We start from the raw sequence: 23,689 nt of genomic DNA, 5'->3' as shown, positions 1-23,689 counted from the left end.
TAGAGGACCAGACACCAGAGCGTGCCCGGCTGGAGTCAGGGCGGGGGTGAGAGGCGGGCACGCTGGACTAAGAAGTTGGTTGTTCCTCTTCCCAGATGGCGTGGAGGAGATATCTTCAGCTCGGCCACTGGGGAAGGAATAAATTCTTTAAGAATAATAATAAATTCTTCAATAAATTCTTGACTTGAAGTAAGGAGCCAAGTAGTCACTCCATCTTTCTTTCCAGATCTTTCGGCAGCCCAGCGGAAGTTTGCTCATTCACTCAGAGACTTCAAATTTGAGTTTATTGGTGATGCAGAGACTGATGATGAACGCTGCATAGGTATGTACAGGCGAGGTTCTGGTTTGCTTTCTGTTGCTTTGGCCACGAAATAACCATTCCTTCCTCCTTACAGATGCTTCCTTACGGGAATTTTCAAACTTTTTGAAGAATCTGGAAGAACAAAGAGAAATTATGGTGAGTTGTGGAGTATAAATTCACAAGTGAGTCGTTAAGTGGGGGGAAGTCTGGGCTTAGAAGTTGGTTTTGGTAGAAATTTTGGTGCATTTATCTGTGGATGAAGTGGTGCCTAGTAATGGAAAGAGCTCTGGGTGAGGTCTTGGGAGCCTGGACTTCTAGTTCCCCTCTGGGGACTGTAATGAGACCTTGGACAGGTGTGGACCTCTAGACCAGGGCCCTGTGTCATCCTCTGTAAGAGTGCGTTGAGCCATACCAGTGCTTTCTAGATCTGAGTTAGCCCTAGAGGACTTGCATTGACTGACTGATTGATTGGCTGTGCCCATGGCACATGGAAGTTCCTGGGCCAAGGATTGAACCTGTGCCACAGCAGTGACCCAAGCTGCTGCAGTAACAAAGCTGGATCCTTAACCCAGTGTACCCCAAGGGAACTCCTATTTTTTTAAATTAAAAACAAAATTGTTTTGGCTGTCCCTGCAGCATGCGGAAGTTCCTAGGCCAGGGCTTGAACCTGTGCCACAGTAGTAACCAGAGCCCCAGCAGTGACAGCCCTGGATCCGCAACCTACTGAGGCACTAGAGAACTCCACGTTTTCATTTCTTTTAATTTACTGTTTAGAATTAATTAAAGTATAGTTGGTCTGCACTTGGACTTGAATCAAGTCATCAAGATGTCAAAAGCAGAAAAGCTTATGGAGAGGCAGGGGACAGCAGGGAGATGCTGGAGCCTGACTCATACTTCAATAGATTTCTAGGCTGTGTGGAGAGGGAGAGAACTCAGGCCTGGAAGTCTTTAAAATCCCACTTTGCCTTGAGGTTCATGATCACAACAGTAATAATAGTACCTACCCTCTGTTGAGTGCTCTCCATGTGCCTGATGCTACCCTGAGTGCACTGAGTGGATGATCTTATTTAACTTGAACTTTGAAGGTATTGAGTAATATTTACCCACCTTTATTAAAAGCTTGCATTTCCCTCCTGATACTCATTGATTCAACAAAGATTTACAGCAGAATTGCCATTGGATTATGACACACTATTTTTACCAGTTTTTCTATGCTTAAAAAAAAAAAAAGATAAACTATGGTCCTGTGTTGTTGAGAATGAGTACTTCCTAGAATCACGCTGAAGTCTAAGTGCATGAGGGTTCACATGTCCTAGTAATGATCATGAACATGACAGCTCAGATCATGAAGCTACTCTGAGCGTGTTCACCAGGTCTAAGCTGTTCACCTGGTATTAAGTCATTGAATTCTCATGTCAGCCCTATGAAGCTGACTTGGTGATTGCCCCCTAATTTACAAATGAGGAAACTGAGGTGTAGCCCCCTGCCCAGGAACATGTGACAGCTGAGAGGTAGAGCTGGAACAGGCCAGAGGTAGAGCTCTGAACCATCTGCCTTTGGGGTCAGCTTCTGAGATGTTGCTCTAACCTGAGTGGTGGCTGGTGGCTGATGGGGATTTCTAGCTGGTAGAGTTGCCGTGCGAGAAGTAGGAAGAAAGCATTTGTGTTGATTTAAAACTAACAAAGACCTGTGCCCTCTTCTTTTGCTTTTTTTTGGTCTTTTTTAGGGCTGTACCCGCAGCATATGGCAGTTCCCAGGCTAGGGGTTGAATCGGACTGTAGCTGCTGGCCTACACCACAGCCACAGCAACACCAGATCTGAGCTGCATCTTTGATCTACACTGCAGCTCATGGCGATGTCGGATCCTTAACCCACTGAGCAGGACCAGGGATCGAACCCGAGTCCTCATGGATACCAGTCGGGTTTGTTACCGCTGAGCCACAGTGGGAACTCCTGAGACCTATGGCTTCTGAAAGCCCTCATGGAGTGAACATTGCACCTAAATGCTGAGATGGCTCGTGTGTATGCAAACTACTGTAGACGGCATGTGAAGGTCTTGTGCTCGGATTAGGTTTTCCTGCCACAGGTTGACATATGCAGCCATCATTATTCAGGTGCTCCTGTGGTCACCTCAGCTATTTAGGAGAATCTAAATGTGAGAGTGGCTAAAAGTAGTGCCACAGAGTCACTCTTGTATTGCATGAAGTGGGTGGCGTGAGCAGGTGGTGATGGACCGTGCGTGTTGTTTATGTGGATAGCATCAACTTTGTGTTCTCCGTCCTCTTTGATACTTGGATTTTTCTGGGACCCTGAGCATTCCACCCATATATATTTTGAATTTCCTTTTATGTTGTGGTTACTGTTGATCACACAGAGCAAAGCCCCTAAATGGGAGGTGATAAATAAACAAATAGGCGACGCATTTATGTATTTTGTAGTAATAAGTGCTACAGAATGAAATTGAGAAGGGCAAGGAGCCAGGGAGTGGGGTGGGCACTGTTAATCTAGAGAGGTGAGGGCAAGGAAGGCCTGTGCAGTGAACTATGAGGTGTATTATGTCTGGTATCTGAGGGAGGAGAGTTTCAGGCAGAGCGGTGCTGAAGTTTAGCTCTATAGAAACATTTTATAACTGGCCCTCTGTATCTGCAGATTCTGCATCTGTGGATTGACAACATTTTGCCTTTTTTTTGGAGGTTCCCAGGCTAGGGGTCGAATCTGAGCTGTTGCTGCCAGCTTACACCACAGCCACAGCAATGCGAATCTGAGCCGCATCTCCAACCTACAAAACAGCTCACGGCAACGCCGGATCCTTAACCCACTGAGCAAGGCCAGGGATCAAACCCACGTCCTCATGGATGCTAGTCAGGTTCGTTAACCGCTGAGCCATGTTGGGAACTCCTGTGGATTGAAAATATTTGGAAAAAAAATTCCAGAAAGTTCCAAAAAGCAAAACTTGAATTTGCTAGAGGCTGACAATTGTTTACCTAGTGTTTGTTTACACTGTTTACAACTACTTACGTGGTGTTTACAATGTTTATGTTCATGCATACCTTATTTCATTGTATTTTGTTTTATTTTTTAACACATTGAAGGTTCATGACAACCCTGTGTCAAGTAAGTCTTTTTTAGGGCCGTACCCATGGTGTATGGAAGTGCCCAGGCTAGGGGTCAAATCGAAGCTACAGTACCGGCCTACACCACAGCCACAGTAACTCGGGATCCAAGCCATATGTGACCTCCACCACAGCTCACGGCAATGCCAGATCCTTAACCCACTGATCGGGGCCACAGATGGAATTCACATCCTCTTGGATACTAGTCAGGTTTGTTACCACTGAGCCACGACAGGAACTCCCTCAAGCAAGTCTTTAGGCATCACTTTTTCCACAACATTTGTTCACTTTTTGTTTCTGTTCACACTTTGGTAATTCTTGTGATAGCTCAGACTTTTTCATTGTTGTTGTATTTGCTGTGGTGACCTGTGATCAGTGATCTTGGATGTAACTGTTGCGGAGAAATCACAGCTCACTGAAAGCTCAGATGATGATGAGCATTATTTAGCCGTAAAGTATTTTTAAAATTAAAATTCTTGTGCATTGCGACACTCACTTTATTGCAGTGGTCTGGAACTGAACCTGCAGTAACTCTGAGTTCTGCCTGTATTATGAGTGGTCAGTAACCTAGAGATGATTTAAAGTATGTGGGAGCATGTGCATAGGTTATATTCAAATGCTACGCTATTTTATAAATGGGATTTGAGCATCCTCAGATTTTGGTATCTATCAATGGGGGTCCTGGAACAGGGCCCGCCAGTTACTGTGGGACAACTATATTTCTGATTTTGTGTGCCTAGAGATGAATTGGCTGGGTCAGAAAAGCTGGAATGTGGTCTTAACCCCCGGCTGTCTGATAAAGAAAAGTATGGTTCTCAGAGCTGTGGTCAGCTGACCTACTGATTTAATCTTCAGCTGTGATGGGGGTTGATAGGGTCTCTGTTTTAGGCAGAATGAGGGTGGCAGGGCTGGGTTTGCAGTGCAGGATAGATGTCGGAATAGGGTGTTGTCTGTATAAGGCCATGAACCTTAGAAAGGAGTGGGACAGCATGTTGTAGCCCATTTGTGGAAATGGCCATTCATGCTGGACAGCAGGTTGCTCTCCAAAGCTAGAAGGCAGTGCAGAGCAGCTACCACCAACCATTGAATGAACAGGACACCTGATGCTTTTTTTTTTTTTTTTTTTTTTTGCTTTTTGGGGGCATATGAAGGTTCCCAGAGTTAGGGGACAAATCAGAGCTGCATCTGCGACCTACATCACAGCTCATGGCAATGCTGGATCCTTAACCCACTGAATGAGGCCAGGGATTGAACCTGTATCCTCATGGATGCTAGTCAGACTCATTTCTACTGAGCCATGACCAGAACTCCACAGATTTTTTTTTTTTTTTTTTTTTTTTTTACCGGATGCTTTTAAAGAATCATTGTTTTGGAGTTACCATCGTGGCTCAGTGGAAACAAATCTGACTAGTATCCATGAGGACTCAGGTTTGATCCCTGGCCTCACTCAGTGGGTTAAGGCTCTGGCGTTGCTATGAGCTGTGGTGTGGATTGCAGACACAGCCGGAATCCTGTGTTGCTGTGGCTGTGGTGTAGACCAGCAGCTGTAGCTCCGATTTGACCCCTAGCCTGGGAACTTCCATATGCCGTGGGTGCGGGCCTTAAAGGACAAAAAGAAAAAATTATTGTTTTAACTTTTCATGGTGGAAATCTTGAGCACATGCCAAAAGAGAGGAAACTGTAATTAAACTACAGGTAGACAACATTTGCTTTCAATGTGCATGTGACGGGTTTCTCCTGGGCTCCTCACTACCCGCCTCCATTACCCTGACAGAAAGCCCAGCATTCTGTTGTTTTATCCATGAATACTTTAGTCTATAACTCTTAAAAGGTAACTCTTTTCAAACAATATCCCTGTCACTCCTGTAAACAAATAAATAATAATTCCTTGAGATTACAAAGAATTAGGCCATTTCATTCCCCCCCCCCCCCCGATATTCACTTACTTTTTGTCTTTCCTTCTCCCTCCAACCTCCAGGAATCATTGGTTTGCTTGAATTTGCATCCAAACATCTTGCATTTGATTCCTAAGTTTCTAAAGTCTCCCTCTCTCTCTCTTTCTCTTTTTTTTTAATGGTCGCACCTATGGTACCTGGAAGTTCCTTCACCAGGGTATGAATCCGAGCCACACCTGTGCCAGCATCAGATCCTTTAACCCACTACCCCAGGCTGGGGATCAAACCCATGCCTCCACAGTGACCCGAGCTGCTGCAGTCAGATTCTTAACCCAGTGCACCGCAGTGGGAACTCCTCCAAGTTTCTTTTTATTTTTAGGTTTTTCTTTCTTCCTTTACCCCTTTGATAGGAATTCCTGAGCCTCTTCCGTTAATTATAAAAGACCTTTACAATAGTATGCCTTCTTGAGTTTTCAGCAAGTTTTAGTAATAAAATTAATAATAAAAGTGAAAATACCCAGACATTTAATCCATATTGATGTTATGTGGGTGCTTCTGTCTAATCTTGATAATCAGTGATCACTTTTTTTTTTTTAAAACCTTGGAAAATTGCATGGCATCCTTATGGCTGCTTTGGTTTTATCAAATATCCTTGAACAGTTAGTAGAAAAGGATCTTTGATACTTTACAGCCTGAAACTTTGAATAAGAAAAGATACCTCTTTCAAGAAGTGCCCAGTGTGGTCTTGGAGAGTAACTGTGAAAAGCAAATTAAAACATGTTCTGCTAAGTGCTAAACAGGATGCTAGGGTGGGGCTGCCTGGAGTGATGCGTTGCTAAGCCTGTGTTTCTTGGGAAAGACATCATGGAAGAAGTGGTATTTGAACTGGAATCTGTGGGACAGAGATGCAGAGGGGGGCTTTTGTATAGTTTTTCAAGCCCATACCCCTCCATCCAGTGACTAGGAGATAAGGAAGATTTTTAAGGAGCTAAAATGGATGTCAGTGCTTTCTGAGAACTTGTAAAAAGTCTTATTTTACTTCAAATTGTTACATAACAAAAACATGTTAAAGGCCACCTCCTAAAAAAGGAATGCAAAGTGACAGCTATAAAAGTAGAAATATTCTCAAATTGGTACCAAGAGTTTAACAAAATCTTAGCTGTCACTTAATCTTTAAAAGTGCTCAGTATGTCCTGATGTCCTAAATTAAGTGATGGTGCAGCATAATAATTAGATATGCATAATTAAGGCTGAGTCATGGGTTCTATCCCTGGTCCTGGAACTTCCACATGCCATGGGCGTAGCCAAAACAATGCTTCTCCCTGAAGACTATTAAAACATTTAAAATATATATGTAATGTGTGTTTGAGAAGGCAAAGACTAATGCCAAATTTTTTTTTTTTAAAGGCTTTGCATTTCCTAAGTAAATGTTCAAATGTAGGACTTTGGACTTGAAGGGATAAAGACATGAGTCTGGATGCTCAACAATCAGGAAGACCTTCTTTGTTGGTTTCGAGCCACTGGGTGTATATATTCACATCTCTCTAAACTCACTAGGCTGGTTATATATACATAGTTCAATTAACCCAAGTGCTGTCAGGACAAAGGCGTAATTCCTACCCTGAGTGGTTGACTGTCCACTGGGGAGGTTGCCAGAAGTGGGCTTTGTGGTGGTATTAATTATTGGGGAATTTGGACAAGGCACTTTCTAGGCATCATTTCTGGCCTGAGTTGTCACATCAGAGTTAACCAGGGAAGGAAAGATGGAGTGAAAGCCCGGTTTCTTCCTACAGGGAAAACAGATTGAATTTGGGAAAGAGTGAGGGCTGGGTTTGCATCTCCCCACCGCCCCACACTAGTGTCCAGTTCTGTAGCTCTTACAATGATTGTTGGAAGGTGGAGAGAAGCCCCGTCGAGGAAGTCGTGGTTTCCCTCCAGGCCTGAAAATCACATCTCTATGAGTGGATGTGCCATAACCTTGAAAAGGTCAATATTGCCTTTCCCAGGATAGCGTTTTTCAAGTGAATAGTTTTTCCTGGTAATGCTGCCAACCTTGAGTGTGAGAGTGTGTGACTTGAGGTGGGGATCTGGGTGCATTTGGTGGCCAAAATGGCTGTGTGGCTTCCATGCCTGTCCCCTGAGGGAAGGCCTGTGCAGTGTTTCCCTGCCAGAATTCCCGAGATGTTCTCGCCGCGTGGCTGGACATGCCGTACTTATCTGAGGTGGGCAGCTGTCCAGGAATCTAAGGGCTTTTAAAATAGTGCTGTTATGTTTATGGTGTTCTTTGGGAAGCCCTTCGTGTTGCATTTACTTCTCCCACATGGGCCCTCTCCTCCTGTCTTTCTTTCCATTTTTGACTGTTACAAAGCTGTGACTCTCAGTTTGTGCAGGTTCTGACAAATCAGGGCCAGTTGTGTGAGGCCCAGAGATGGAGGGAAACTTCAGGAAAAGGGGATGCTGGGAGAGAGAAGGAAGAGCGTGGAGGATGGTACACAAAAGGCGCCTCCCTCTCATCCAGAGGGGCTGGGGGGGGTGGCTGGTCGGACCAGCAGACCGAGGGGGTACATGGCCCCCAGCTGCTTTCCTTCCCCTCTTTTTTTTTTTTTTGGTCTTTTTAGGGCCGCACCTGCGGCATATGGAGGTTCCCAGGCTAGGGGTCCAATTGGAACTACAGCTGCTGGCCTACACCACAGCCACAGCCATGCAGGCTCCGAGCCGTGGCTGTGACCTACACCAGATCCTTAACTTACTGAGTGAGACCAGGGATTGAACCCAAGTCCTCATGGATACTAGTTGGGTTCATTAACCACTGAGTCATGATGGGAACTCTTCCCCTTTTGAGCTAGGAAACCCTGTGTGTACACAGACTTCTTAGGCTTTGGAGACCTCCTTTTTTTTTTTTTTTTTTTGGCCTCTCTTGTTTTCCCCCATGACAGATTTCACTCCTGTGAAAACACTGGTCCAGGGAGCACTTGCTGGGTGCTTAGCCCAGAGCAGTAAAGACACTAGGCTGCTGAGGACCGCAGGCTTTTGTTACCAGTTTAGGTGGTTACGGGCAAGATGCAATGGGCGTTTTCTCAGCCCTTGTCTGATTTGACTTACTTGTCCTCATTATTCTTTCATTGTCTCAAGGATCTTACAGAAGCATCGAATTGACCGATTTCTAGATCTTTGGGGGCTTTTGACACTGACTTTTGTTTCAAACTCTCTTATGATTTTTTTTTTTTGCTTTTTCAGGGCCTCACCTGCGGCATGTGGAGGTTCCCAGGCTGGGGGTCGAATTGGAGCTGCAGCCACCGGCCTCTGCCACAGCCATGCCCGAACCCTGACCCACTGATTGAAGCTAGGAGCAAAGCTGCATCCTCATAGATACTAGTCAGATTCGATTCTACTGCGCCACAACAAGAACTCTAGCTTTTAAAATTTTTTTTATTTCAAAAATGCTTCACAGTATTATTAGAATAATATAGATTGGTTAAAATGAATTAAGTATCTTTTACCTCTTGGGACGAATTTTCATGATATTCTTTCTTTGGTACACCTTAGGGCAGTGGTTCTCAAAGCTGGGTCCCTGGACCAGCAAGAGCATTACCTGGGAGCATGTTAGAAATGAAGACTCTTGGGCTGCAACCCAGACCTACTGAGTCAGGAGCTCTAGGGTGGGTCCACCAGGCTATGTTCTATAATTCAGGTTCCTATATCCCTACATCAGAGCCTCTGGCCTAGGGTGCCAGTGGAGATTTCATGGTCTTGGAGCTATGTCTGAATGTTGAAAGATCTGTCTGAAAGTTGGAAAGTCTATAAACTGCCTTTTTTCTTTCTTTCTTTTTTTTTTCTTAAGGGCTGTACCTGCAGCATATGGAAGCTCCCAGGCTAGGGGTCAAATTGGAACTGCAGCTGCTGGCCTATGCCACAGCCATAGCAATGCAGGACCCGAGCCATGTCTGAGACCTACATCACAGCTCACGGCAATGCCAGATCCTTCACACACTGAACGAGGCCACGGATCAAACCTGCAACCTCATGGTTCCGCGTCAGATTGCCTTGCCTTTCCTCTGAAAGACGACGGGAACTCCTCTTTCTGTTTTGGAGATAGTTTCATTTGTGCCATATTTTAGGCTCCACAAAGAATCGATATCATACGGTATTTGTCTTTCTCTTTCTGACTTGTTTCACTTAGTATGAGAATCTCTAGTTGCATCTGTGTAGCTGCCAATGGCATTATTTTGTTCTTTTTTATGACTGAGTATATCCCCTTGTGCATATGTACTGCATCTTCTTTTTTTTTTTTTTTCTTTTTGTCTTTTTGTCTTTTTTTTTGTTGTTGTTGTTATTGTTGTTGCTATTTCTTGGGCCGCTCCCGTGGCATATGGAGGTTCCCAGGCTAGGGGTCGAATCGGAGCTGTAGCCACCGGCCTACGCCAGAGCCACAGCAATGCGGGATCCGAGCCGCATCTGCAACTTACACCACAGCTCATGGCAACGCCGGATCGTTAACCCACTGAGCAAGGGCAGGGACCGAACCCGCAACCTCATGGTTCCTAGTCAGATTCGTTAACCACTGCGCCACGACGGGAACTCCTGTACTGCATCTTCTTAATCCATTCATCTGTTGGTGGCCATTTCCATGACTTGACTGTTGTGAATAGTGCTGCAGTGAACATAGGGATGCGTGTATCTTCTTGAATTATAATTTTGTCTAGATATATGCCTAAGAGTGGGATTGCTGGGTCATATGGTAGTTCTATATTTAGTTTTCTGGGGGACCTCCATACTCTTTTCCATAGTGGTGGTACCAATTTACTTTTCCACCAATGGTGTGGGAGAATTGCCTTTTCGCCACACCCTCTCCAGCATTTGTTGTTTATAGATGTATTAATGATGGACATTCTGACAAATCTGAGGTGGTACCTCACTGTAGTTTTGATTTGCACTTCTCTAATAATTAGTGATGTTGAGCATTTTTTCATGGGCCTCTTGCCCATCCGTATGTCTTCTTTGGAGAAATGTCTATTTAGGTCTTCTGCCCGTTTTTTGAGTGGGTTGTTTGGATTTTTGTTGTTGAGTTATATGAGTTGTTTGCATATTTTGGAGACTAAGGCCGCGTCAGATGCATTGTTTGCAAAGATTTTCTCCTCTTCTGTGGATTATCTTTTTAAATCATTTACAGGTAAAGCAACAAGGTTTTTTTTTCCCCACTCTGTTGGCAGGCACATTCAGATGGGGAAAAATCCTATTGACAAAAGCATTTCTCAGTTTAGTTTCAAAGCTGTCAAGGATCTAAATTTATAAAGAATTTTTCTCCTCGGCACTGACCTTTACAATTGGACACCATTGTTTTTCTAGTAAGCGTGTTATAATTCAGTCTGATGCAGATGTCATTGTAAAGCCTGGTTTTCAGGGATGCACCTTGTGGAGGTTGGGATTTTCTTGACCTAGAATCCTCTAGAGGCTGTAGAGGTTACAATCGGGACTAAGTCAGATCAGAATTCTACGATGGGCAAATGTCATGAGCAGGCAGCCTGGGTTCCTTCCTGATCCTTTGTGTGTGAGACCTGGCTCGTGACTAGGTGTCTTTGTCATTGGTGAGTCACTGTCATCCATGACCTCGCAGCCTTGTCATTGTCAGATGGCTGCTTCCTCATTGAAACTTAATGTTTCCTGTATTTCACCTCCTTGGCCTTGGTCTCTGCTTCTGGGGAAGCGGCTGACTCTTACCATAAACCAGTTAATACTAACATGAAAAAGCAGAGAGCAGACGTGCCCCCCCCTCCCCCCACCTCCTCAGCAGGGGTCACCAGAATGTAACCCCCGCTGCCGAACCCCTGCCGTCAGATGTCCCTTCCAGAGAATTGGCTGCTTGAGTGGGAGTTAGTTCAGCTGAATCCACACTTTTCACGAGGAAAATGTTTTCATTCAGACCGTGTTGTGAAGTACTCAAAAGTGGCTCCTAGAACAAAATTGCTGAGGGAGAACTGAGGGAAGCTTCCATGTATCCCGTCATTTAAAAAAAGGGGGGTGGGAACTAGAACTCAGTGAGGTGGAATGATTTGATCTGTATCACGGAACAAGTTGGTGACAGAGCTGAAGAGAGAATCTCTGTCCTGTCTGTCTCTCGGTCTCCCAAGGACACTGTTCCTTGCCTTCAGCTCCTTGTAAGACTTAACATCCCTCCTTCCACCTCTGAGTGTGGGCAAGATGGCTGTGTATCCCCCAGGCAGCTATCATGAGAAAACGTGCATTGGGTTATGAATTCTCCTGGCCTCAGTATTTCAATCAGCAGGTCACTTAACGGCCACTTAAGGATGAAATGTGAATTGTTGGGGTGTTTTGAAAACCTGCCCTTGAGATGTTCTAGATGGAAGTGCCAGGATTAGTTCCTACAGACTGGGTTCCATCATCTTGGAAGAAGATCCTGGAGACCATAGTGGACCACTCCTTAGAGAAATCCTGCAGCTCCAAGAATCCTTTTCTCTCTCTCTTTCTCTTTTTACAGCTGTTAACTGTGGCACATGGAAGTTCCAGGGCTAGGGGTTGAATCGGAGTTGGAGCTGCAGGTCTGCACCACAGCCAGGCAACACCAGTTCTGAGCTATATCTACAACCGACATTGCAGCTTGTGGCAATGCCAGATCTTTAACCAGCTGAGCGAGGCCAGGGATCAAACCCGCACCCTCACAGATGTTATGTCAGGTTCTTAACCCTCTGAGCCACAATGGGAGCACCTAGCTCCCAGATTCTTGATGGCACAGAGGAAGCATATGTGGGGAAAACCATATGTTGGTGACTGAGATGAAAGTGATTCAGAAGAGCTGCACTCTCTGAAGAAGCTTTGGAAATGTGTTAAATATGCCTTGCTCCTTGTCTTTTTGAATGTGTGCACCAGAGGGGGGGATACCTGATAAAAAGATACCTACTGCCAGAGTTCCCGTTGTGGCGCAGTGGTTAAAGAATCCAACTAGGAACCATGAATTTGCAGGTTCGATCCCTGGCCTTGCTCAGTGGGTTAAGGATCTGGCGTTGCCGTGAGCTGTGGTGTAGGTTGCAGACATGGCTCGGTTCCTGTGTTGCTGTGACTCTGGTGTAGGCCAGGAGCTACAGCTCTGATTCGACCCCCAGCCTGGGAACTTCCATATGCCGCAGCAGCGGCCCAAGAAATGGCAAAAAAACAAACAGCAAAAAGAGATACCTACTGCCAAAGAGCTTTTACAATAAATATAAAAGTTCTGAGAGTTAAGATACTAAACAAAGACGTCATTGGCAGCAATTTTTCTTAATAGTATATAAAAAATGGAGTGTCTTAGTATAAGTGGCATGTTGGCTTTAATGGATTGCAGTGGTGATGTGTAGCTGTGGTGATGGGAGCTGTTAGATGTCCGGGGAGAGACTGGCAGCCATGGTTGTGTAAGGGAAGGAAAACGGACTTTGACGTGGTGGCTGCCACGAGGTGCCCTCAGATCTTCTGCTGCAGGGAGTGCAGTCGATCACAGGGCCCAGCTGCTGTAAGGTTCCATGGCTATGTTAGTGCGAAGGCCATGCTTCTGGTGTCTGCCCCCAGCCGGTGAGTGAGCACAGCAGGACTAGTAAAGTAGCCCATTCCTGGGGACTCTGGAGCCCTCTGACAAGCAGCCTTGGCTCAAGAGGTCCCTGATGGGAGTTCCTGTTGTGGCTCCGCAGTAATGAACCTGACAAGTATCTGTGAGGATGCAGGTTTGATCCCTGGCCTCGCTTAGTGGGTTAAGGATCTGGCATTGCCATGATCTGTTGTGTAGGTAGCAGATGTGGCTTGGATCCTCCTGCATTGCTGTGGTGTAGTGGTAGCATCTGACTAATGGAGCTCTGGCCACATGCCACTTCCTTTCTGCAAGGTGGCAGGGAAAATAAGCGTTAGTCATTTTCAGCTTTTATAGTGGAAGGTGCTTTTGCCCGGTTTGGGAGGAGAATTCCTCAAACATAGGAAGGAGTTTCAAGGATTGGGCAGCCCCAAAGGACAGATATCCATTCCCTATAAAGTTTATGCCTGGTTGTAAGGCAATACCATTTTCCCATGAAAAGATTTAAACAAAAAACCTTTGAGGTATTCCTATATGTATCTTTTAGATAATCAGATGTGTATTTCATTATTTAGTTGATTACATGTGTGTTTGTATTTAACAATTAAATGATCAGTGTATACTTTAGGAATATTTTCCCCATTTACTTCATGAAAAAGTTATTCCAGCTCTTGACAGCTTTTTTTTTTTTTTGGCAATGCCTATGGCATGTGTAAGTTCCTGTGCCAGGGATCAAACCTGAGCCACAGCAGTGACAATGCCTAGTCCTTAACCTGCTGAATTACCAGGAAACCCCTCGATACTTTTGACGTGTGTGTGTGTTTCTCTCTGCTTTTTTGGCCGTATCATGACATATGGAGGTTCCTGGGCTAGGGATCAAATCTGAGCTGTATCTGTGGCTTATGCCACAGCTGCAGCAATGCCAGATCCTTAACCCACTGTGCCAGGCTGGGGACCAGACTGGCAACAGCACAGAGATGAGCTGGATCATTAACCTACTGTGCCCCAGTGGGAACTCCTGACATTAGTATATCTATCACAGACACATTCAGAATTTTTTAGCACAGCTTTCTTTGTGGCCACAGCGGTCTGAATTCCTTGAGATACAGCCCCTTTTAAAGTCTCTTTCTGGGAGTTCCCATCATGGCTCAGTGGTTAACGAATCCGATAGGAACCATGAGGTTGTGGGTTCGATACCTGCCCTTGCTCAGGGGGTTAAAGATCCGGCATTGCCGTGAGCTGTGGTGTAGGTTGCAGACGTGGCTCGGATCCCACGTTGCTGTGGCTGTAGCGTAGGCCAGTAATGGTAGCTCCTATTGGACCCCTAGCCTGGGAACCTCCATATGCTGGGGGAGCAGCCCAAGAAATGGCAAAAAGACAAAAAGACAAAAAAAAAATCTTTCTGATGCTTTCATTGGAAATTTTATCTTAAGCTACAAGTGCCCCCTTACAGCACACTTGGACAGCCTCACTTTAAAAAATTTATCCTTGAGATGTCTTTTGACGCCTTTCTGAGTATAAATACTTCTTGTTCTTGCAGAGTGAGCTTTACAAAATTACTGAACACTTAAAAAGTGGAGGTCATCTCTAGAATGATACCTAATCTCCTACATTTCTTAGCTTTTTCTTGTTTTTGGAACCCTGACTATGATCTCTAAGCACTTGAAACTAGATGTGATTGGGGATGTTTTAGGCTCAGGTTCCTCAAACCCTTCTTTGTTCATCACAATATGGCAAGAACGCTCCTTCGGGAGACTGTAAGAATTCTTATGTAAGGTAAGTCCCTTTTTTCCTGAGGGGCACCTTTGGGAAAAATATTCCTTATGTCCACATAAGCCTGAGAGTTCCTTGGCACCCTTTCTCAAGGTTCTGTTTCAAGGACAAATAAGAAATACATCTTTGCCGAAGAAGGGCTTTTTTGCCGCCAATCTTGACATTGGAATTGGAAAGTAGAGGTTTCCCTTTAATGAGATGGGAGTGTCTGGAAGGTCATGGGAGAACATAGTGGAAACTCTCCTTTGCTTTCAGATCATGCATTGCTCTGGGGTCAAGAATACTTGGAATCCAGGCTTAAAATAACAAGGGCCGTGGGGAATGGCCATCATCCCTTCTGTTTGATTAGCCTCAGCCTGTCCTTCTTACTGCTGAGTGATTGAGAAGATGCTGTGCTTCTCTTGGCTTGTTCATTATTATACCTGGACTGAGATATTAAAAAAATTATTCAAAATATGGGATGTAGTTCTGCCTTTGTTGCCTTTTTTACTGAATATGGGTTTCTGGTCTGAAGCTCCGTTCTTGTTAGAATGTGCATCAGAACTTGGCCTTTGAACGCCAACGGTAGGGAAATTTCCCTGTAGTGGAATCTGGTTCTCTCCTGGTCAGTGAACATTGTCAACAGATTCTCGGCTCTGGATTAAACTCTAGGGGTACTAAAGATACCACCCTACCTTTCCTTACTGTTTTAGACATTTAAGTTCTCATATCCACATGTCTTAAGAAAAGGAATGTCAGACCTGACAAGTGGGAAAAAATTGAATCCTCTGAACTGTTATATAATAATCTTGTTCAGAGTTCCCATTGTGGCTCAGGGGGTTAAGAACCCACCATAGTGTCCATGAGGACATGGGTTTATCCCTGGCCTCGCTCAGTGGGTCAAGGATCCAGTGTTGCCACAAGCTGTGGCACTGGTCAAAGACGGGGCTCAGATCTGTGGCTGTAGTGTAGGCCTGCAGCTGCAGCTCCAGTTTGCCCCTATCCTGGAAATGTCATAAGCTGCAGGTGTGGCCCTAAAAAGGACAAAAATAATCATCTTCTTTTACTTTGGATTGTGAGGTTCTGATGGATCCTGTGGTTTGCCATTGTTGAGCCTCATTGAAATGTAATTTACGCTTCTGCCTCTCACAAGGCATGACATGCCGCATGCCGAGTCCCGAGATCCTCCGGCTGGGTAGGACCTTGGAGGGTTCCTAGGCCAGCCTCTCAATGAAGGGATCTGCGATTGTGTCCTGGACACTTGGTCGTGTTGCTTCTGCTTGTTAGTATGGAAGGAGCTGGCGGGTCCCACTGCCTTGCTGGGTCCGTTGTAGTTCTTGTTGAGTTCCTCTTGAAGGCAAACCCAGATCTGCTCTCGGCTTCTCCCCATCAGACCTGGTTTTGTCCTTTTTAAGCAAATCTAAATGATTTTTTTTTCTCTCATATGGTAAATGTTTGAAGACAGCTTTCATCTTGTTCATCTAAATGTTCTCTTTCTCCCCAACTCAGTCAAATACTGTTTTTTTTTTTAAACCTATTCTTCCTGAACCATTTTTAGCCTTCTGATCTCACATTCCTGTCTTAACCCAGTTAGAGACTGTGTCTCTTAGAATGTAACCATGCTGTTGAGATAGGTTCTGAGCTTACAGGATACAGTTGATAGAGTATCTTATTTGGATCTGAGCAATACAGGGAACCTTTGTCTGTGTTCATGATCATCTTGGGCAATGGATGACTACTGGACTTGATGCTGAACTTGCAGTTAACTCAGATTTTTTAGACCCTAAAGCCCATGTTAAGTGCACTATTAACTTGACCTGTACTGTTGTTAAGAGACCTTTTACACTTGAGCATTTGCCTTTTGGTGCTGAAGCCTGGTCGATCGCTTTTCCAGGCAAACTCTGTGGCACTGCTTTTAAATCCTTTTTAGCCTGAGAGCTGCTTGAAATGCGTTCCTCTCGTCCAACATTCCACCTTCCTGCCACCCAACTTTTGGTGCCCTGCAAATAAGGCAAATGTCTGTTTCAGCACATAAACAATCAGATACAAGTAAGAACACCTTATGCTGTGATTCCCGGAAGGATTCTCTCAGGCAGGGTTCAGTCAGCTGTGGCCCATGGGCCAGACCCATCTTGCCTCTCCTTCTTATAAAGGAAATTTTGTTGCACCACAGCTGTCCTCATTCGTCGATAGGTACGATGGCTTTGTCGCTGCAGTGGCAGAGTTGACTAGTTCCACCTGAGGCTGTTTGGCTCAAAGCCTAAATTATTGACCATCTGGTCTTCTGCAGCTCAAGTTGGCTCAACCCTGCTCCAAGGTGAGGCCACCTGAGTCATGAACATGTTTTGTGTTTATGTAGATGCATTCTCTTTCTAAGCAAAACCATCCAAAATTCTTTCCAAGGGTTTTTATAACTCTTCGAGTGTGTGTAGCTGGTTTAAGTATCTAATGGGGGGAAAAATAGTTCCGTAGTCTCACAGATGTGGTTATAAATTTACATTCTATATTTGCTTTCTCCCTCTCTCTAAATCATCTGATTTCTAATGTGTATTTGAAATCTTTTCTCCATATTACTCCTTCAGCTGTCTCTTTGAAATTCAGAAACTTTCCCCATCAGAAAAGACCGTAGTTTTAGGGGCAGTCCCTGAGCTGTATGGTATGGTTTTGTCTCTGGGGAAGAAGACTCATGTTTTGGCATTAGAAAACTTCCTTCATGCTGTTACTAACCGATACTATGTAATACTTATGTGAAATTATAAAAGGAACTGAGGGATTTCATGGGGTCTCCACTCTATTTTGAGAAAAAGAGGAAAAAACTATCTTTGTTGCTAGTGTTCAGCAGCTCCTTCGTGATTTTGTCCTTGGATAGAATGCTTAAGGTTCAGTTCAGAAGTTACATACTCAGACTTTGTTAAAGAAGAAAAATGATAATGAACTTTAAATTAAAAAATTTTTAATTAAAGCATATTCTACTTTTTAAAGTTTTTTTTTTGCTTTTTCGGGCCACACTCGCAGCATATGAAGGTTCTCAGCCTAGGGTTCAAATCAGAGCTGTAGCCCCTGGCCTACACCATAGCCACAGCAACGTGGGATCTGAGCTGCACCTGCGACCTACACCACAGCTCACAGCCACGCTGGATCCTTTAACCCACTGAGTGATGCCAGGGATTGAATCTGTGTCCTCCCGCTGTGCCACTCTGGGAACTCCTAAAGCGTTTTATATTAAAGAGTTGGATAATAGTGGTGTCTGTCACAGCTACCTCTTTCCTAGTTTGGGACATGTGCTTAAAGACCTGCAAACAGTAAGGCAGAAACCCCTACTGTTCTTTGCCTACACCAAGGCTAGTGCTTGGCAGTCAGATACTGTATCAAAATCTCCAAGTGAAGGACAGATGACTGACTGATGGCTTTATGTGCAATCTCTGTGGCCTGGTGCTTTTGTGCAGGACAGTGTTGACTCCAGAGAACGGAGTTTTGGGGTTTGAAGTAGGTGGGTCTGTGTGTAGCCATGTTATCGCTCTTCCCATCTGGTGTTCACTGAGCATTTCTCTGTCCTGTTCTGTTGGCTGGTGGAGCCCTTTGAATCTCTTCCGCCTCCCTCCCTTGTTTCTGACTTCCTCAGGGGTTTTAGTGCCCCAGAATTGCTGTCCCCCTACCCTTGTTTTTTTTCTTTTTTTGCCCTGCATCCTATGGAGTTCCTGGGCCAGGGAGCAGCCCCAGCTGCGACCTGTACTACAGCTGTGGCAATGCCAGATCCTTATCCCACTAGCTCCTTGCCAATCTTGCTGGTTCTCTCCTCCTGTCCATCCCTCTCCGGACCGACGGCGCTGGGTCTGGACCTCTCCTTTCCATTCTCCGCCGCATCTGCCTTCACTTCTGTGACTCCCAACGTCAGCTCCCGGCCGACGCCTGCCAAGTTTACATCTCCGATCCGGACGTCTTTCCCAGGCTGTGGACACTTGTCTCTGGCAGCTTGTTTTATTCATCTTTTGATGGTCTCCCAGCATCTCTAAGGTACGATGACCCCTTGGTGCTTGTTCTCAAGTGCTTTTCCTCGGAATTTTCCTATTTCAATAAAGAGTGACATTGTCTATTCAGCGGCTCATGGCAGAAATCTGGGAGGGATCCCGGAAACCCCTGCCTTGTCCACATCCAGTTCATCACCAATTACTTTGATTCCTCCTGCAGATCTCTCAAATCTGTCGACTCTTCTCTGTTGTCAGTGCCTTACTCTAAGCCACTACCTCTTTTTTTTTTTTTTTTTTTTTTTTTTTTTAGGGCCACACCCACAGCATGTGGAAGTTCCCCGCCTAGGGATCAAATTGGAGCTGCAGCTGCCGGCCTACACTATAGCCACAGCAACTCCAGATCTGAGCCACATCTGCAACCTACACCACAGCTCACAGAAACACTGGATTCTTAACCCATCGAGTGAGGCCAGGGATTGAACCCTCATCCTCATGGATACCAGTCAGCTTTGTTTCTGCTGAGTCACGACAGGAACTCCCAAGCCACCATCATCTATTGCCCGTACTGTTCTGGAAGCTTCCTAACTAGTTTTTTTCCTTTCCATTTTCCTCATTTCTGGTAGGTTTCTCTCTCTCAGGAGAGCCAGAATACTCTTTAAAAAGACCATGGTAGGCAGCCGGAAAGTGCGGCCACCGCCTTGCCCATCATGCACCACACGTTCGTGGGGAACCTGGTACTAAACCATTCATAGACGACCTGCTTCTGCGTCAGGGTTTCGTACGTAGCAGAGCAGCTGCCTCGCTGCAATTTATTGGAAGTCAGGCCTTGACACAAGGGTTTGTTAAAAAAAAAAAAAAAAAAAAAAAAAGGACAAAAAACCCAAAACCAACAAAAAGTAGAAAGACCATGGTAGTAATCCCTTTTTTAGAGCCCTTTAGTGGCTTTTTCCATCATGCCCGCAATAAAATAACCTTTTCCTTGGACCCACTGGCTCCCATATTCCGGTCCCCCTCCCTCTCTCACCTTACTGTTCACTTCTTGTTCTCTGTGCCCCAGCCACACTGGCTTTTTGCTATTTCCTGTGATCTTCTGACTCTTCTCCTCAGTCCTTTGCCTCTGCTGGTTTCAGGCTGAAGTTCCCCTTGCTCTTTGCACCACTCAATCCTCCTCATCTTTCAGATCGAAGCTTAAATGTCACTTCTTTGATGGAGCCCTCCCTGAGCGCATTTCTCCTTGTATCTCCTCTGATTGAGTCCTCACCGCGGCACCACTTCTCTGTGTTGGGAGGAATGCTGAGGATTTGCAATTGCACGTTGACTCATGTGTCCACATGAGACTGGAGGTTCCTCGGGGCAGGGGCTGCACTTGGGTCATTCATAGTTGTGTCTTTAGCACCTGGCTCTGACGCTCAGCACGTGTTCATGGCATGGAATAGTTGATTGAGATGGCAGCTTGGAATCGGGGGAGTAGCCCTTTGGGACTTCACTGAAGTGCTATATGGGGGTTAGACCTGGGCTCACCCTTGCATGATTTCTCATCCTTGTTCCTCTGTGACCTTGAGCAGTTACTGGTCCCTGTGACCCCAGCGTGAGGTGCTGGCCTGACGTCTTTGGTGAGTGGGCCAGCCTCTGCAGACGATGTATCACATGTGGCTTTATTCAGGACCACGAGTTGGCCAGGCCCAGATGTGGAAGCCTGGGAGATGATGCTGATGCTAATAGAAGTGAGCCATGACTTCTTTTGAGAACTTGTGTGTTTGTTGGATTATTTTTAAAATGTTATAGTTGACCTCTCTTAGCTGGTTTTCCAGGTGGAATGTGGCACATTGCAAATCATTTTGAATCTTCAGGATCCCTGGCATGTGGCTTGCTGCATCCCTGCTCTGTTCTTAGTATACAAGACTCTTGGCTTGGCCCTTGGTGTGGGTCATGTGTTCTACAATGTAGAGAGGATAAAATTATTGTGTTCTGAAGATGATTCTGCTGCCGAACTAGTTATTGCTGTTAGTTCTGTCGCCTCAGTAACAATTTTTTTTCTTTTAAAAATTTTGTGGAGTATAGTTGACTTAATATATTGTATTAATTTCAGGTGTATAGCAAAGTGAATCAGTCATACATATAAATACATCCACTCCTTCTTCCCATTTAGGTTATTACAAACTAGAGAATAGTTTTTCCTACCTAGAGAGTAGAGAGTAGTTTTTCCAAATTATTGAGTAGATTTTCCCGAGCTATGTTGTAAGTTCTCGTTAATCGTCTATTTTAGACAGTAGTGTGTGTACATTATTCCCACCTTTTTCTTCTTCTTTTTTTTTTTTGTTTCTTAGGGCCATACCCTCGGCATATTGAGGTCCCCAGGCTAGGAGTCAAATCAGAGCTACAGCCACAGCAACACCAAATCCAAGCCGAGACTTCGACCTATACCACAGCTCACACCAACGCCGGATCCTTAACCCAGTGACTGAGGCCAGGGACCAAACCTACAACCTCATGGTTCCTAGTCAGATTTGTTCCTGCTGCACCACAACAGGAATGCCTCTTCCCATCTTCTCAATTCCTTTCTCCCCACAATGGTTTCGTCTATGGTAACTGTGAGATTGGCTTTGAAATCTGTGAGTTTCTGTTTTTATTTTGTTTTTTTTTTTGTTTTTTTTTTTGTCTTTTTGTCTTTTTTGTTGTTGTTGTTGTTGCTATTTCTTGGGCCGCTCCCGCGGCATATGGAGGTTCCCAGGCTAGGGGTTGAACCGGAGCTGTAGCCACCGGCCTACGCCAGAGCCACAGCAACGTGGGATCCGAGCCGCGTCTGCAACCTACACCACAGCTTACGGCAACGCCGGATCGTTAACCCACTGAACAAGGGCAGGGACCGAACCCGCAACCTCATGGTTCCTAGTCGGATTCATTAACCACTGCGCCACAACGGGAACTCCCCTGAGTTTCTGTTTTATACATAATTTCTTTTGTATCATTTTTTATTAGATTTCACATATGTGATGTTATATAATATTTGTCTTTCTCTTTCTGAGTTACTTCACTCAGTATGAGAGTCTCTAGGTCCATCCATGTTGCTGCAAATGGGTGTCAGCAATGCACTAACACCTAAGTAACAAATGATCAGGATGGGAGGGGGTGGGAGCCAGTGGCCGGCCTGGGGAAGAGAGTTCTAGCTTGGGATGTCTCGAATGTAGGCATGATTGGTATTTTCAGGATTCCCCATCTCCCAGGATGAGTGGTCTCTTGGGGGAGAAACCCTTACATAATGAAACATGGCAAAGGAGCCTTTGGTTAAATTAATAAACTTTTCCTGTTCGAAGTCATTTTTTTCCCCCTGTAATTTTAAGCTTGAATTTCCGTGGGCCTTTTTTTTTTTTTTTTTTTTTGTAAAGAGGAGGGATGGCACATTGTTGTAAAGTGTTTTGAGCTTTTCTGCACTCTTCTGGGTATTTCTGGAAATGGTGAGAACACCGCTGCTCACCAGCATATTGTGGTTAAATGCATCCTCCTTGGTAAATATCCCATTTGCAATTGCATGTTGTCTTTTTAACATTTTTTTATTAAAAATTTTTAGGAAGTATGATTGATGTATGGTAATACTGTATGAGTTACAGGTGTACAATACTGTGAGTCACAATTTTTAAAGGTTATACTCCATCTATAGTTATTCCAAAACACTGGCTGTGTTGCCCATGTTGTACAATATATCCTTGAAGCTTATTTTATACCTAATAGTTGGTACCTTATAATCCCCTGCTTCTGTATTGCCCCTCCTCCCTTCCCTCTCCCCACTGGTTACCATGAGTTTGTTCTCTATATCTGTGAGTCTGCTTCTTTTTTTTGCCTTTTTTTTTTTTTCTTTTTTGTCTTTTTAGGGCCATAACCATGGCACATGGAGCTTCCCAGGCTAGGGGTCTCACGGCAGCTACATCTGCCGGCCTACACCACAGCCTCAGCAGTGCTAGATCCGAGCCGGGTCTGCGACCTACACCACAGCTCACGACAACACCAGATCCTTAACTCAGTGAGTGAAGGCAGGGATCGAACCTACAGCCTCATGGTTCCTAGTTGGATTCATTTCTGCTTCGCCACAACACAACGGGAACTCTAGTTTGCTTCTTTTTTGCTCACTAGTTGTAGTTTTTTGATTCCACATATAAGTGATAGGTAGATTCTATCATAAAATGACAAGCATCACACCAGCCAGTAAAAGCCTGAATGCGGTTGTGGGTGGAGTGTGTGTGTGCTTCCTGTGATGGTGACAATCTCACTGGCTCCCCCAGCCTTTGGACGGACAACTATCCTGAGCTGCAGTGACTGCTGTGCTTTGCCTAAAGCCTTCTGGGGAATTTTCAGGGATGAAAGAAAGTCTGGGTACATTTTAAACTTGAGGCCACAAACCTAGCCTTCTACATAATGTAGTCTGATCACTAGTAAAGGAATGCCATTGACTTTTAAATTTCTGAGCAGGGGGAGGAAAAAAAATTCAAACAGAAATGTTCCTGTTAATGAGTGTGATAGGCCCCTTTGTTGCCTAAAGACAACCCTCTTGCTATTTTCCCTGAAGAAAGGGCTGTGTTGGGCCTGGGTTGCATGTTTCCCTGGCACTTTGCCCCACCTCCTCTGCCCTGAAAATATTTATGGAGATCTAGTGTGTTAATAAATTTAGAAGTGATTTAATAGTTGCATTGGCAGGGTGAGATAAAGCAGCTCAGTGTGTTGCTCATTTTATTTCTGGGTGGGATGGAAGAGGGAAATGAAAAACTCATTTTTTCCTTTTTGGAAACCTAACCCTTTGCTCTTTTGTGATCCCTCTGGTTCTCTAGGCATTAAGTGTAACCGAGACCCTGATTAAACCCTTGGAAAAATTCAGGAAAGAGCAACTTGGAGCCGTAAAGGTTTGTGTCTAATTCGAGTACACTTGTAAACAGCACACATAGATGCCTCTGCTGCGTGAACATACCCCCTCTGCACACTTGGCAGCTTTGCAGGACATGTTGGAGTCACCCATCTGTTGTTGTATGTTTCAAATGCGTTCCCCGCCCCCCCCCCCTTGGGGAATATGGAATTGAAAACAAAAACACCTGGACGGCATGGTAAAACCTCTCATCAGC

The 23,689-nt window shown here is 44.9% G+C and overlaps 1 protein-coding gene across 4 annotated transcripts in view; it reads left to right on the top strand.

Annotated features, from left to right (window-relative positions):
• The window catches only part of ARHGAP10 (Rho GTPase activating protein 10), a 349,503-nt gene that overhangs the window by 95,604 nt on the left and 230,210 nt on the right, over positions 1-23,689 (top strand). For all 4 annotated transcript variants that reach the window (XR_002346408.1, XM_021100659.1, XM_021100661.1 and 1 more), the window contains exons 2-4: positions 227-322; positions 396-457; positions 23,402-23,473. Coding sequence is in view for 3 of the 4 variants with exons in the window: in XM_021100659.1 (XP_020956318.1) it covers positions 227-322; positions 396-457; positions 23,402-23,473 (230 nt within the window). In the remaining variant the exon portion in view is untranslated. The remainder of the gene's footprint in view (positions 1-226; positions 323-395; positions 458-23,401; positions 23,474-23,689) is intronic.

This window comes from Sus scrofa, chromosome 8 (genome assembly GCF_000003025.6).
Source record: "Sus scrofa isolate TJ Tabasco breed Duroc chromosome 8, Sscrofa11.1, whole genome shotgun sequence".
NCBI lineage: Eukaryota > Metazoa > Chordata > Mammalia > Artiodactyla > Suidae > Sus > Sus scrofa.
This window is presented reverse-complemented; position numbering and strand designations above follow the sequence as displayed.